Consider the following 16,810-nt stretch of genomic DNA (forward strand, 5'->3'; position numbering starts at 1 on the left):
GATGCCAGGCTCACACTGACCACATGACGCCTGGACGCCGGCCTCACACTGACCAGACGGCCCCTGGACGCCGGCCTCACACTGACCAGACGGCCCCTGGACGCCGGCCTCACACTGACCAGACGGCCCCTGGACGCCAGCCTCACACTGACCAGACGGCCCGTAGAGGCCGGCCTCACACTGACCAGACGGCCCCTGGACGCCAGCCTCACACTGACCAGACGGCCCCTGGACGCCAGCCTCACACTGACCAGACGGCCCCTGGACGCCAGGCTCACACTGACCAGACGGCCCCTGGACGCCAGCCTCACACTGACCAGATGGCCCCTGGATGCCAGGCTCACACTGACCAGACGGCGCCTGGACGCCAGCCCCACACTGACCAGAGGCGTCTGGACGCCGGCCTCACACTGACCAGATGGCCCCTGGACGCCGGCCTCACACTGACCAGACGGCGCCTGGATGCCGGCCTCACACTGACCAGATGGCCCCTGGATGCCAGGCTCACACTGACCAGACGGCGCCTGGACGCCAGCCTCACACTGACCAGAGGCGTCTGGACGCCGGCCTCACACTGACCAGATGGCCCCTGGACGCCGGCCTCACACTGACCAGACGGCGCCTGGATGCCGGCCTCACACTGACCAGATGGCCCCTGGACGCCAGCCTCACACTGACCAGACGGCCCCTGGACGCCAGCCTCACACTGACCAGATGGCCCCTGGACGCCGGCCTCACACTAACCAGACGGCCCCTGGACGCCAGCCTCACACTGACCAGACGGCCCCTGGACGGCAGCCTCACACTGACCAGACGGCGCCTGGATGCCAGCCTCACACTGACCAGGTGTCTGCTGGGGGAGAGCTGGCAGCAGAACCCACTGGGGCACTGCTAGTGGATCCTGGGCAATCTGCTTCTTCTCATCCATGCTTCCACAAACGTTCTGATGCCACCTCAGGAACTGGAGGCGCGCACGTGTGCCCCGGTGAGACACCTGGTCAGCCCAAAGCCAGAGGAGGAGGCTCAGCCAGAGTGGCCAACGCCACGGGAGAGCAGGCAGGCTGCCGCCAGGGACTCAGGACGTGCAGCTGTCGGGTACCCGTGGGACGTATGCAGGGTCACACACTCAGCCCCTCTGCCCAACTTCACACATTTCCCTTCCAGCTTCCTGTGCCCAACCACAGGCAAGACACTGGAGAAGCAAGGAGCGACAGCAAGTGACAAAGCTCTGGCCGGTCCCACCTCCATGCCACCCAGCTTAGCAGCTTAGCACCCACCTGGGACGTCCAGGCGGAAGGAGACCCGCTGGCCCCCGGCCTCGCAGCTGTACTCCCCGGCGTCCGCCTGGCCCGCCTGCTGCACCACCAGCCGCCGTGTGCAGCCCGCAGCCTCCACGCGCACCTTCGAGCTCGAGCTCAGCTTCTTCCCGTCCTTGTACCACGTCACCTGCGTCTGGGCCTGGGCCACCTCGCAGCTCAGCGTGGCGCTGGCCCCCGCCTCGGCCTGGACCTGGCTGAGCGCCGGCTGCTCCTTGGCAAACACCACCTTGGGCTCTGGGGACAGACGGGGAGGACACATGGGGTCAGACATTGGGCAGGCATCAAAATTTCACAGGGACCAAGCTTGGGCATTTTCTCCCTGAGGCCAGGGACACCATGGGTCTTGTGGGATGGCATTTCAGGCTCACACACGCATGTCTTGTCATGTTGACACACGTGTGTCCTGTCTTAGAGACCCAGGGGCATGATGAGGGATGTCATGGGACAAGAGCAAGTGAAGGCTGGAAGAAACCAGCTGTCACTGCTGGCATCTGACCTGCAGGTCCCTCTTCTTGGCAGTCAGAGCCTCTGGGACGTTCAGTGTGACGCAGCAGGGCAAAGGGTGTGGCTTCCCTGGGAGACCCTGCACTCACATCTTGGCCCCACGTCTGCCCCCCAATACCCTGAACTCACATCCAGGGTCCACGACTCCCCCCAACACCCCGCGCTCACATCCAGGCCCCACGTCTGCCCCCAATACCCTGCGCTCACGTCCAGGCCCCACGTCTGCCCTCCCACACCCCACACTCACATCCAGGCCCACGTCTGCCCCCCACACCCCACACTCACGTCCAGGCCCCACGTCTGCCCCCCAACACCCCACACTCACGTCCAGACCCCACGTCTGCCCCCTACACCCCACACTCACGTCCAGACCCACGTCTGCCCCCCAAACCCCACACTCACACCCAGGCCTACGTCTACCCCAACACCCCACACTCACACCCAGGCCCACGTCTGCCCCAACACCCCACACTCACACCCAGGCCCACGTCTGCCCCAACACCCCACACTCACACCCAGGCCCACGTCTGCCCCAACACCCCACACTCACACCCAGGCCCCACGTCTGCCCCCAACACCCCACACTCACACCCAGGCCCACGTCTGCCCCAACACCCCAAACTCACACCCAGGCCCCACGTCTGCCCCCTACACCCCACACTCACGTCCAGGCCCACGTCTGCCCCCCCACACCCCACACTCACATCCAGGACCCACGTCTGCCCCCCACACCCCACACTCACATCCAGGCCCCACGTCTGCCCCCCTAAACCCCACACTCACACCCAGGCCCTACGTCTGCCCCCCAACACCCCATGCTCACATCCAGGTCCCACATCAGCCCCCTACCCTGTGCTCACGTCCAGGCCCCACGTCTGCCCCCCACACCCCACACTCACACCCAGGCCTACGTCTGCCCCAACACCCCACACTCACACCCAGGCCCCACGTCTGCCCCCAACACCCCACACTCACACCCAGGCCCACGTCTGCCCCAACACCCCACACTCACACCCAGGCCCCACGTCTGCCCCCAACACCCCACACTCACACCCAGGCCCACGTCTGCCCCAACACCCCACACTCACACCCAGGCCCCACGTCTGCCCCCTACCCTGCGCTCACACCAGGCCCCACGTCTTCCCCCCAACACCCTGTGCTCACATCCAGGCCCCACGTCTGCCCCCCACACCCCACACTCACGTCCAGGCCCCACGTCTGCCCCCCAACACCCCGCGCTCACATCCAGGACCCACGTCTGCCCCCCCACACCCCACGCTCACGTCTAGGCCCCACGTCTGCCCCCCCACACACCACACTCACATCCAGGACCGACGTCTGCCCCCCACACCCCACACTCACATCCAGGCCCCACGTCTGCCCGCCAACACCCCACACTCACGTCCAGGCCTCACGTCTGCCTCCTACACCCCACACTCACGTCCAGGCCTCACGTCTGCCTCCTACACCCCACACTCACGTCCAGGACCCACGTCTGCCCCCCACACCCCACACTCACGTCCAGGCCCCACGTCTGCCCCCCAACACCCCACACTCACGTCCAGGCCTCACGTCTGCCTCCTACACCCCACACTCACGTCCAGGTCCACGTCTGCCCCCCCACACCCCACAGTCACATCCAGACCTCACGTCTGCCCCCCACACCCCACACTCACATCCAGGCCTACGTCTGCCCCAACACCCCACACTCACACCCAGGCCCCACGTCTGCCCCCCACACCCCACACTCACGTCCAGGCCCCACGTCTGCCCCCCACACCCCACACTCACATCCAGGCCCACGTCTGCCCCCCACACCCCACACTCACGTCCAGGCCCCACGTCTGCCCCCCACACCCCACACTCACGTCCAGGCCCCACGTCTGCCCCCCAACACCCCACACTCACGTCCAGGCCCCACGTCTGCCCCCTACACCCCACACTCACGTCCAGACCCACGTCTGTCCCCCACACCCCACACTCACGTCCAGGCCCCACGTCTGCCCCCCACACCCCACACTCACATCCAGGCCCCACGTCTGCCCCCCACACCGCACACTCACATCCAGGTCCCACATCAGCCCCCTACCCTGCGCTCACGTCCAGGCCCCACGTCTGCCCCCCAACACCCCACACTCACACCCAGGCCCCACGTCTGCCCCCCACACCCCACACTCACACCCAGGCCCACGTCTGCCCCAACACCCCACACTCACATCCAGGCCCACGTCTGCCCCCCACACCCCACACTCACACCCAGGCCTACGTCTGCCCCCCACACCCCACACTCACACCCAGGCCCCACGTCTGCCCCCCTAAACCCCACACTCACGTCCAGACCCCACGTCTGCCCCCAACACCCCACACTCACGTCCAGGCCCCACGTCTGCCCCCCACACCCCACACTCACACCCAGGCCTACGTCTGCCCCCCACACCCCACACTCACACCCAGGCCCCACGTCTGCCCCCCTAAACCCCACACTCACATCCAGGCCCCACGTCTGCCCCCCTAAACCCCACACTCACGTCCAGGCCCCACGTCTGCCCCAACACCCCACACTCACACCCAGGCCCCACGTCTGCCCCCCACACCCCACACTCACATCCAGGCCCCACGTCTGCCCCCAACACCCCACACTCACACCCAGGCCCACGTCTGCCCCAACACCCCACACTCACACCCAGGCCCTACGTCTGCCCCCTACCCTGCGCTCACGTCCAGGCCCCACGTCTGCCCCCTACCCTGCGCTCACGTCCAGGCCCCACGTCTGCCCCCTACCCTGCGCTCACGTCCAGGCCCCACGTCTGCCCCCCAACACCCCGCGCTCACGTCCAGGCCCCACGTCTGCCCCCCACACCCCACACTCACACCCAGGCCCACGTCTGCCCCAACACCCCACACTCACATCCAGGCCCCACGTCTGCCCCCTACCCTGCGCTCACGTCCAGGCCCCACGTCTTCCCCCCAACACCCCACACTCACACCCAGGCCCACGTCTGCCCCAACACCCCACACTCACACCCAGGCCCCACGTCTGCCCCCCAACACCCCACACTCACACCCAGGCCCCACGTCTGCCCCCCAACACCCCACACTCACGTCCAGGCCCACGTCTGCCCCAACACCCCACACTCACACCCAGGCCCCACGTCTGCCCCCCACACCCCACACTCACATCCAGGCCCCACGTCTGCCCCCAACACCCCACACTCACACCCAGGCCTACGTCTGCCCCAACACCCCACACTCACACCCAGGCCCCACGTCTGCCCCCCAACACCCCGCGCTCACGTCCAGGCCCCACGTCTGCCCCCCACACCCCACACTCACACCCAGGCCCACGTCTGCCCCAACACCCCACACTCACACCCAGGCCCCACGTCTGCCCCCTACCCTGCGCTCACGTCCAGGCCCCACGTCTGCCCCCCACACCCCACACTCACACCCAGGCCCACGTCTGCCCCCTACCCTGTGCTCACGTCCAGGCCCCACGTCTGCCCCCTACCCTGCGCTCACGTCCAGGCCCCACGTCTTCCCCCCAACACCCTGTGCTCACATCCAGGACCCACATCTGCCCCCCACACCCCACACTCATGTCCAGGCCCCACGTCTGCCCCCCAACACCCTGCGCTCACATCCAGGACCCACGTCTGCCCCCCCACACCCCACACTCACGTCCAGGCCCCACGTCTGCCCCCCCACACCCCACACTCACATCCAGGACCAACGTCTGCCCCCCAACACCCCACACTCACGTCCAGGCCCCACGTCTGCCCCCCACACCCACACTCAAATCCAGGACCCACGTCTGCCCCCCAACACCCCACACTCACGTCCAGGACCCACGTCTGCCCCCCATACCCCACACTCACGTCCAGGCCCCACGTCTGCCCCCCAACACCCCACACTCACGTCCAGGCCCCACGTCTGCCCCCTACACGCCACACTCACGTCCAGGCCCACGTCTGCCCCCCCACACCCCACACTCACACCCAGGCCCTACGTCTGCCCCCCAACACCCCACACTCACATCCAGGCCCCAAGTCTGCCCCCCTAAACCCCACACTCACGTCCAGGACCCACGTCTGCCCCCCACACCCCACACTCACGTCCAGGCCCCACGTCTTCCCCCCAACACCCCACACTCACATCCAGGCCCCACATCAGCCCCCCAACAGTCTGTGCTCACGTCCAGGCCCCATGGTAGAAATTTGTCTCTGGCGTGATCATGGTCTCTGAGGTCAGGGTAAGGCTCCACATCACACACCAGGTAGTTTTATATAAGGAGGGTGATGACGGCACACACAGGCATGCACGCACAACACACACACACGCACACACATGCACACGCAGCCCACTCACACACACACGCGCACGCTCGGGCCGTCATTATGGGACGAGATTGTCCCCAAGAGCACAACCGTGGGCCGGAATGCTCTCCCTTCCTGGTCACTCTCATGATTTGTGGTCGTTGCCATCAGCAAACAAAGGTGGTGTCTGCTGGAAAAGTGCCCATTCACCTGCCCAGGCCAGTGCCCCTGAGGCAGCTACGCCCATTCCCAGTGCAGTACCCAGCCCATGGCTGGTCCTGAGCAAGCGGCCGCCGTTCCGGCCTTCACCATCAAGAGGCGACCCTGCTGGCTGCAGAGGTGGACTGGAGCACAGACTGTGGGTCTTAGTGTGCAGTGCCCACAGGGAGAAACCACCTGGTGACACCTTTCCCGCCCTGTCTGGTGCCAGGGGACTGACCAGCACGCTGTCCGAGGCCTCCTTTGCTGAGCAGAGTGCCACAGCCGGCTCCCCAGGGTGACACCACAGTTGTCCTCTCGACCAGGTGGTCCCTGCCCTGAGACGAGCGACCCTGTAGGAGCCAGGGCTGCCAGGGCTCTGACACACCACCCTGCCTACATGGCACATGGCCCACCTGGCTCAACCCAGCCCCGTTGACGGCTCTGGCTCCTGTGTCTCTGCTGACTTCTGCTTCCCTGAGATGCCCTCCTCTTGTATTTCAGAATTTGCCGAAGTTGTTTTTTAAATTAAAAGATTGATCAGATTAGACTTAGGGGGTGAATGACAGGCATCGCTGTGAATCTTGCAGTCTGTAAAATGCTCTGATAAACACACTGGAACCTGAGCCCCAAGAAATGCAGTGACACGGCGTCACTCACTGTCACCTCGGGCAGTCGGTCACAGAGTTCCCCTAGACCCCCGAGACATCACACACACACACACACACACACACCCGCCAGGAAGCAGCAGCCATCCACGCCAGAGGGTGGCCCACCGGGCACCACCCTCCACGGCCCTACCTGCAGCTCCGCCACCCTGCAGCCTGGGAACCTCCAGGGCTGACAGCTCAGTCCAGGATGGCAGTGGGGGTCAGTCGGGGGCACCGACTCGCACCCCAGTCTCTGTGGGCACCTGAGCAGGTGAGGTCCCTGACCAGACTGCACCCACCCAGCAGGGCACAGCGTGCCCCTCTGTGATGCTCTCACCAGCCCTGTCAACAGCTTTCCCCATGCAGGGCCTGCCGCCAAGCAAAGCTGCTGACATTCCACAGACGGCTGCGAAATTAGAAAACAAAAACAAAGCCAGGTCAGGACCCACTTCTCACGGCGTCACACCGGGGCACAGCCAGGATGAACACCCCGGGACGTAAAAGGAAGAAAGTGAGTCCATTCTTAGAATTCTGACTATGGCCTCAGGAACCTATAAAAGTGAATCAAGGGGCCAGCGTGGTGGCGTAGCAGGTGAAGCCTCTTCCTGCAGTCCCGGCAGCCCATATGGGTGCTAGCGTGAGTCCTGGCTGCTCCCGTTCTGATCCAGCTCCCTGCTATAGCCTGGGAAAGCAGAAGATGACCCAAGTGCTTGGGCCCTGCACCCACATGGGAGACCCGGAAGAGACTCCTGGCTTCAGACTGGCCCAGCTCCGGCCGTTGCGGCCATTTGGGGAGTGAACCAGTGAATGGAAGGTCTTTCTCTCTGTGCCTCTCTGCAATTCTGCCTTTCAGTAAATAAGAAGACAGAGAGGGAGGGAGGGGGAGAGGGAGGGGGAGAGGGAGAGGGAAAGGGAGAGGGAGGGTCATTGTGGTGCAGTAGGTTAATCTTTCGCCTGCATCCCTGGCATCCCATGTGGGCACTGGTTCGAGTCCTGGCTGCTCCAGTTCTGACCCAGCTCTCTGCTATGATCTGGGAAAGCAGCAGAAGATGGCCCAAGTCCTTGGGCCCCTGCACCTGCATAAGAGACCTGGAAGAAGCTCCCGGCTCCTGGCTTCAGATCAGCGCAACTCCAGCCATTGCAGCCATTTGGGAAGTGAACTAGCGGATGGAAGACCTCTCTCTCTCTGTCTCTGCCTCTCAAATAAATAAATAAATCTCAAAAAAGTGAATCAAGACAGAAATGACAAAACTTGAAAGTATGGTGAGTGACAGGCATCTCCTGTGAGACGGACGGCAGGGGCTGGGGTGAGAGAGCAGGAAAGGACCAGAGGCAGTGGAAGGGAAGCACCCAGACTGCAGCTACGGGCAGCAGGGTGAGGGGCAGAGGCCCAGACAGCAGCGAGAGACATAGCCCGCGGGGCGAGAGCTCTGCAACGCCACCAGACTGGGAAATGCAGGAACCACACTCGGCTCCTCCGAGGAAACCAACAGCTGACAGGTGCCATTACCAAAGACAGAAAAGCCAAAAAACGGTGGCCGGATAACTAACAAGTAAACGGCAGGAGGGCGGGGACATGGGCGTGCGGCCCAGAGTTAAGACGTGGGCGGGGAGCCTGCACCCCACATCTGCCACCAGCTTCACATCTCAGCCAATGGCTAACGTGCACCCTGGGAGGCAGCAGCTAACAGCTCAAGTACTTGGGTCTCCACCACCCATGGGCAGACTTGCACTGGGTTCTGAGCTCATGGCTTCAGTCCGGCCCAACCCCGGCTATTGAAGGCATCCGCGGAATGACCCATCAGATGGAAGTTCTGTCTTCCAAAGAAAATGAAAAAAAAAAATACTTTTAAACAAGCTGTTATGTGGAAGCTGCACGCACCCCAACTCGCCACAGTGGGCTGGAAGTGGTTTGTCCCAGAGTTCACACGGCAGAGGCCTGGTTCTGGCAGCAATGTGGGAGCTGCTCAACCTGCAGGACAACGGGTCCTGCCCCAGCAGCACTGTGGTCTCCTGGAATGAGTTCCGTAGGGAGCCAGTGCTTAGCCAAGCCCGAGCCTGACCTGGGCCACTCCTTGGCTGTAGAGGCCCAATCACGGCCGTTCTCCCTCACACCTCTGCCATGTGGTTCTCCCCAGAACCAGCTGAACTACCACCATGCAGACTCGGAGCCAGAGAAACCTGCATCCAATGTGAGACACCTCCTCACAGGGGACAGAGCTGGACAACCTCCCCAGCAACCTCCCAGTAGTGACGCTAGGAATCCAGGGTAGAGCACAAGAACGCACCTGCAACATCCAGGCGGAAGGAGACCCGCTGGCCCCCGGCCTCGCAGCTGTACTCCCCGGCGTCCGCCTGGCCCGCCTGCTGCACCACCAGCCGCCGTGTGCAGCCCGCGGCCTCCACGCGCACCTTCGAGCTCGAGCTCAGCTTCTTCCCGTCCTTGTACCACGTCACCTGCGTCTGGGCCTGGGCCACCTCGCAGCTCAGCATGGCGCTGGCCCCCGCCTCGGCCTGGACCTGGCTGAGCGCCGGCTGCCCCTTGGCAAACACCACCTTGGGCTCTGAAAGAGGCAGCAGCACATGGTCAGAGCCCAGACCTGGCCTGCACATCTCGAGGGCCTGGTGGTTACTCCAACCCCAGCAACGGCCAAGGCAGTGGTGGGGACGCCATGGCAGTGGTGGGGACACTTAGGGCCCCAGGAAAGGAAAGGAAAACACACAGGATGTGGCTCTCTAGACACCCTGAGGCAAGGGGAGCCTCGGGACAGGGCAGGCACACTCAATGGAATACAACGTCGTCCATCTGCTTTGTGTGCCAAACAACTCCAATACCTGCTTCCTGACTGGCTCGTGTAGCATGCCTCATTAGCATGCACTTATCAGTCCCCTGGCTGGTCATTAGCCCTGCCTCTGACTGGCCATTATTCTGGCCTCCTGATTGGTTGCTATTCTGCTCCTCTCCCGGTTCGCTAACTCTGTGCTCCCTTCTCAGAAAGAGGCCAATCAGAGACGGCCACTTTGTGTCTAAAAGAGCCAGAACTTGCAAGCTTCCCCAGCGACTCCTCCTCTGGAGTCCCCTCCTGACGGCTGGGGCAGGAGCTTCCCTGCTTTCAGTACGCAGTGCTCTGCTCACTGTGCTGTCCGTGTGGAAAAGCTTCAACGTGGGACATAACAGACATCTCCCTCATTGTCCTGCCACGGCAGGACTGCCCGGGACTAATGAGCACTGCCCGAGAGGCACGAAGGCCCCACCCCAGGCTCAACACAGCTGTGTGGTCTGCGTGGTGGATGCAGAGGCTGAGATGCAGCCACGCTCCAAGCTCCAAGCCCCCAGGTCAACTTTGAGGTCCGCTGCCAGAGATGTTGCCCCAGCCCACAAGGCCACAGCAACCAGGTCCAGCGCTTTGGGGACGGGACCCTTCCCTGCCTCAGTCCTCCCGGGGCTCCCACGCCTCCGTCTGCCCTCTGCCTCCCACCACGCAGGGGCCACAGAGAGCAGGCAAGTGGGCAGAGTCAAGGTAGCACAGCCCTGCCCCGAGAACTGACACCACTGTGCCCAATCAGGAGAGAGCTGACTGCCAGGTACGGCCATTCAGCAGACAGCAGAGTATCAGTGTGAGCCAATCAGGAGAGACCCCAGTGCCAAGCAGAGCCATCAGGACAGACCTAATGAAGTGTGTGCCAATCAGGAGAGAGCTGCGGGCTAATATGGGCCACTCAGTAGCCCACGCTGTAGCCAGTCTTGGAGAGCCAGTGTGGACCAATAAGGAGGGAGCAGAGTGTCAAGTGCTGGCCAATCAGGAGAGAACTAAGTGCCAGGTATGAGCCAATTGAGAGAGGGCAGAACATCAGTGCTGGCCAATCTGGAGAGAGTCCAGTGCCAGAGGGGCCAATCAGGAGAGAGCCCAGTGCCAGGCATGGTGTGAAGTGAGGGGTGGCCATGCTGTGTGTGGCCTCCCATGCCCAGGTTAGGGACAAAAGATGGATTGGGTGGAGAGGAAGAAACGACAGCTGGACGTGGGAATGACCGTGGCTGCAGAGGCACAGGGACAGTCAGTACACAAGGCAAACCTGGCCCCTGCTAGACAGACCCACAGTCATTGCACATCCCAGCACCCACTGACGGTCATCAGGCCACATTACCCACACACACCTGCCAGTGTCACCCACTGTATCATCACCCCACGTCAGCCACAGGAAGGTCGGCTCAGTGCATGGGCCTGCTCTGGTCTCCGGATGTGACAGACCCGGCCTGGGAGCCCCTGGGCAGAGCTGGGGTCACAGGTTACGAGGCTCCCAGAAAGGGAAGACACCAAGGCCGCACAGCGCCTCCTGCTGCCCAAGTGTGTCGTTTCACACCCAACAGCCACTCCCCTAAGGTCCCACCACCCCATACCCACCTGCGACGTCCAGGCGGAAGGAGACCCGCTGGCCCCCGGCCTCGCAGCTGTACTCCCCGGCGTCCGCCTGGCCCGCCTGCTGCACCACCAGCCGCCGTGTGCAGCCCGCGGCCTCCACACGCACCTTCGAGCTCGAGCTCAGCTTCTTCCCGTCCTTGTACCACGTCACCTGCGTCTGGGCCTGGGCCACCTCGCAGCTCAGTGTGGCGCTGGCCCCCGCCTCGGCCTGGACCTGGCTGAGCGCTGGCTGCCCCTTGGCAAACACCACCTTGGGCTCTGGGGACAGACGGGGAGGACACATGGGGTCAGACACTGTGCAGGTCAGGAAGGCAGCACTGCACAAATGGGGCCCAGAGCGAGGCTGGGGCTCAGGCTCTCCCAGGCCCCACCTGCGCCGTGTGGCCTGCAGCAGCCCTGGGGCTCTGAGCACGAGCACCACAACTCTGGACACCCCACCGCTGAACATGGCTGCTCCAGGCTGGGGCAGACGGTGTCCCTGTGCACCTGCGCCAGGGAGGGCTGAGGTCGGGAGCAGGTGCAGCTGCCCTCACTGGCAATGCCAGACTCTCACTCGGGATGGTGCAATGCAAGCACCCTTGTGTCCTGCTGGGGTGTGAGTGCAGGAGCACCCAGACTCCAGGCACGAGGTGCATACCTCCCACAGCCATGTGGGCTTCCTCCCAGCCAAGGCCCAGCTAGACACAGGCCAGCACCAGGACCACAGGGAGGTCCAACTGCTGCAGCACGTGACAGAGGTCTCCACGGGGAAGCCCTTCCCTTCCCAGTCAGCCCTCCTGGTCCTTCCCCACTGCACCACGACCCCCACCCCACAGGTGGGGATGAGAGCTTGAGGCACAGTCTAAGGAGGGCACAGGGTCCACACAGGCTGCTTCGTCCATCTTCACCCCACAAGACAGCTGCTGTCCCCAAGAACGCACCTGGGACGTCCAGGCGGAAGGAGACCCGCTGGCCCCCGGCCTCGCAGCTGTACTCCCCGGCGTCCGCCTGGCCCGCCTGCTGCACCACCAGCCGCCGTGTGCAGCCCACGGCCTCCACGCGCACCTTCGAGCTCGAGCTCAGCTTCTTCCCGTCCTTGTACCACGTCACCTGCGTCTGGGCCTGGGCCACCTCGCAGCTCAGCGTGGCGCTGGCCCCCGCCTCGGCCTGGACCTGGCTGAGTGCCGGCTGCCCCTTGGCAAACACCACCTTGGGCTCTGGGGACAGACGGGGAGGACACACGGGGTCTGACAGAGATAGTTCATTGTGGGTTCACCTTCCTGCCCCCAAAACTGGTTCTTACCCACAAGCCAGCCTGTCCTTGATTTTTCAACACAGAGTGTTCACACTTAGAAGTAGCATAAGGTGAGGGTCAGGGTGGTTCAGAGGATCTGAACTCTCCTGGTTTACAAAGTCCCAGTGGGTCTCCGTTGCCCTCAGGCCCCTAACGTGTGTGTGATCCTGACCTCAAGTCCTCACCGAGCACTTGAGCCACCAGCGGAGCTTGCACCACAGGAAGCTGAGATCAGCGGCTACAGCTAGGGCCGAACCCAGGCACCGACATGGCATGTGGGCTCCCACGGATCTAGTAACAGCTGCCACTCACTCACCACAGGAAACACAAACATGTTCATTTAATCACAGAGAACTAAGAGACAATTTGCTGATACAGGCCTGAGCAATATTATTACCCCAACTCAAAAGGAGGATCTGGGAGAGGCCCACGGCTCACAGAGAACAGGCACACAGGGACAGCTGTCAACATCACCTGCATCTGACAGACGAGGACAGAGACACAGGGGATGGCTGTCACCATCACCCCACCTCACAGAGGACAGACACAGGGGACAGCATTCACCATCGCCCACCTCACAGAGGACAGACACAGGGGACAGCATTCACCATCGCCCACCTCACAGAGGACAGACACAGGGGACGGCTGTCACCATCGCCCACCTCACAGAGGACAGACACAGGGGACGGCTGTCACCATCGCCCCACCTCACAGAGGACAGACACACAGGGGACGGCTGTCACCATCGCCCACCTCACAGAGGACAGAGACACAGGGGACGGCTGTCACCATCGCCCACCTCACAGAGGACAGACACAGGGGACGGCTGTCACCATCGCCCCACCTCACAGAGGACAGAGACACAGGGGACGGCTGTCACCATCGCCCACCTCACAGAGGACAGACACAGGGGACGGCTGTCACCATCGCCCCACCTCACAGAGGACAGACACAGGGGACGGCTGTCACCATCACCCCACCTCACAGAGGACAGAGACACAGGGGACGGCTGTCACCATCGCCCACCTCACAGAGGACAGACACAGGGGACGGCTGTCACCATCGCCCACCTCACAGAGGACAGACACAGGGGACGGCTGTCACCATCACCCCACCTCACAGAGGACAGAGACACAGGGGACGGCTGTCACCATCGCCCACCTCACAGAGGACAGACACAGGGACGGCTGTCACCATCGCCCCACCTCACAGAGGACAGACACAGGGGACGGCTGTCACCATCGCCCACCTCACAGAGGACAGACACAGGGGACGGCTGTCACCATCACCCACCTCACAGAGGACAGACACAGGGGACGGCTGTCACCATCGCCCCACCTCACAGAGGACAGACACAGGGGACGGCTGTCACCATCACCCCACCTCACAGAGGACAGACACAGGGGACGGCTGTCACCATCGCCCACCTCACAGAGGACAGACACACAGGGGACAGCTGTCACCATCACCCCACCTCACAGAGGACAGACACAGGGGACGGCTGTCACCATCGCCCACCTCACAGAGGACAGACACAGGGGACGGTTGTCACCATCGCCCACCTCACAGAGGACAGACACAGGGACGGCTGTCACCATCACCCCACCTCACAGAGGACAGACACAGGGGACGGCTGTCACCATCACCCACCTCACAGAGGACAGACACAGGGGACGGCTGTCACCATCGCCCACCTCACAGAGGACAGAGACACAGGGGACGGCTGTCACCATCACCCCACCTCACAGAGGACAGAGACACAGGGGACGGCTGTCACCATCGCCCCACCTCACAGAGGACAGAGACACAGGGGACGGCTGTCACCATCGCCCCACCTCACAGAGGACAGACACAGGGGACGGCTGTCACCATCACCCCACCTCACAGAGGACAGACACAGGGGACGGCTGTCACCATCGCCCACCTCACAGAGGACAGACACAGGGGACGGCTGTCACCATCACCCCACCTCACAGAGGACAGACACACAGGGGACGGCTGTCACCATCGCCCCACCTCACAGAGGACAGACACAGGGGACGGCTGTCACCATCACCCCACCTCACAGAGGACAGACACAGGGGACGGCTGTCACCATCGCCCACCTCACAGAGGACAGACACAGGGGACGGCTGTCACCATCGCCCACCTCACAGAGGACAGACACAGGGGACGGCTGTCACCATCGCCCACCTCACAGAGGACAGACACAGGGGACGGCTGTCACCATCGCCCACCTCACAGAGGACAGACACAGGGGACGGCTGTCACCATCACCCACCTCACAGAGGACAGACACAGGGGACGGCTGTCACCATCGCCCACCTCACAGAGGACAGAGACACAGGGGACGGCTGTCACCATCACCCCACCTCACAGAGGACAGAGACACAGGGGACGGCTGTCACCATCGCCCCACCTCACAGAGGACAGAGACACAGGGGACGGCTGTCACCATCGCCCCACCTCACAGAGGACAGACACAGGGGACGGCTGTCACCATCGCCCCACCTCACAGAGGACAGACACAGGGGACGGCTGTCACCATCGCCCACCTCACAGAGGACAGACACAGGGGACAGCATTCACCATCACCCCACCTCACAGAGGACAGACACAGGGGACGGCTGTCACCATCGCCCCACCTCACAGAGGACAGACACAGGGGACGGCTGTCACCATCACCCCACCTCACAGAGGACAGACACAGGGGACGGCTGTCACCATCGCCCACCTCACAGAGGACAGAGACAGGGGACGGCTGTCACCATCGCCCACCTCACAGAGGACAGACACAGGGGACGGCTGTCACCATCACCCCACCTCACAGAGGACAGAGACACAGGGGACGGCTGTCACCATCGCCCCACCTCACAGAGGACAGACACAGGGGACGGCTGTCACCATCACCCACCTCACAGAGGACAGACACACAGGGGACGGCTGTCACCATCGCCCCACCTCACAGAGGACAGACACACAGGGGACGGCTGTCACCATCGCCCCACCTCACAGAGGACAGACACAGGGGACGGCTGTCACCATCGCCCACCTCACAGAGGACAGACACAGGGGACGGCTGTCACCATCGCCCCACCTCACAGAGGACAGACACAGGGGACGGCTGTCACCATCACCCACCTCACAGAGGACAGACACAGGGGACGGCTGTCACCATCGCCCACCTCACAGAGGACAGACACAGGGGATGGCTGTCACCATCGCCCCACCTCACAGAGGACAGACACAGGGGACGGCTGTCACCATCACCCACCTCACAGAGGACAGACACAGGGGACGGCTGTCACCATCGCCCCACCTCACAGAGGACAGACACACAGGGGACAGCTGTCACCATCACCCCACCTCACAGAGGACAGACACAGGGGACGGCTGTCACCATCGCCCACCTCACAGAGGACAGACACAGGGGACGGCTGTCACCATCGCCCACCTCACAGAGGACAGAGACAGGGGACGGCTGTCACCATCGCCCACCTCACAGAGGACAGACACAGGGGACGGCTGTCACCATCACCCCACCTCACAGAGGACAGAGACACAGGGGACGGCTGTCACCATCGCCCCACCTCACAGAGGACAGACACAGGGGACGGCTGTCACCATCACCCACCTCACAGAGGACAGACACACAGGGGACGGCTGTCACCATCGCCCCACCTCACAGAGGACAGACACACAGGGGACGGCTGTCACCATCGCCCCACCTCACAGAGGACAGACACAGGGGACGGCTGTCACCATCGCCCACCTCACAGAGGACAGACACAGGGGACGGCTGTCACCATCGCCCCACCTCACAGAGGACAGACACAGGGGACGGCTGTCACCATCACCCACCTCACAGAGGACAGACACAGGGGACGGCTGTCACCATCGCCCACCTCACAGAGGACAGACACAGGGGATGGCTGTCACCATCGCCCCACCTCACAGAGGACAGACACAGGGGACGGCTGTCACCATCACCCACCTCACAGAGGACAGACACAGGGGACGGCTGTCACCATCGCCCCACCTCACAGAGGACAGACACACAGGGGACAGCTGTCACCATCACCCCACCTCACAGAGGACAGACACAGGGGACGGCTGTCACCATCGCCCACCT

General features: G+C 63.2%; 1 protein-coding gene across 1 annotated transcript in view; it reads right to left on the minus strand.

Annotated features, from left to right (window-relative positions):
• LOC133758139 (obscurin-like) overlaps window positions 1-16,810 on the minus strand; it is a 132,339-nt gene that overhangs the window by 91,784 nt on the left and 23,745 nt on the right. The window contains exon 13 of the mRNA XM_062189359.1: window positions 1,278-1,553. Within this exon, the coding sequence (XP_062045343.1) occupies window positions 1,278-1,553 (276 nt within the window). The remainder of the gene's footprint in view (window positions 1-1,277; window positions 1,554-16,810) is intronic.

Source organism: Lepus europaeus, chromosome 4 (assembly GCF_033115175.1).
Source record: "Lepus europaeus isolate LE1 chromosome 4, mLepTim1.pri, whole genome shotgun sequence".
NCBI lineage: Eukaryota > Metazoa > Chordata > Mammalia > Lagomorpha > Leporidae > Lepus > Lepus europaeus.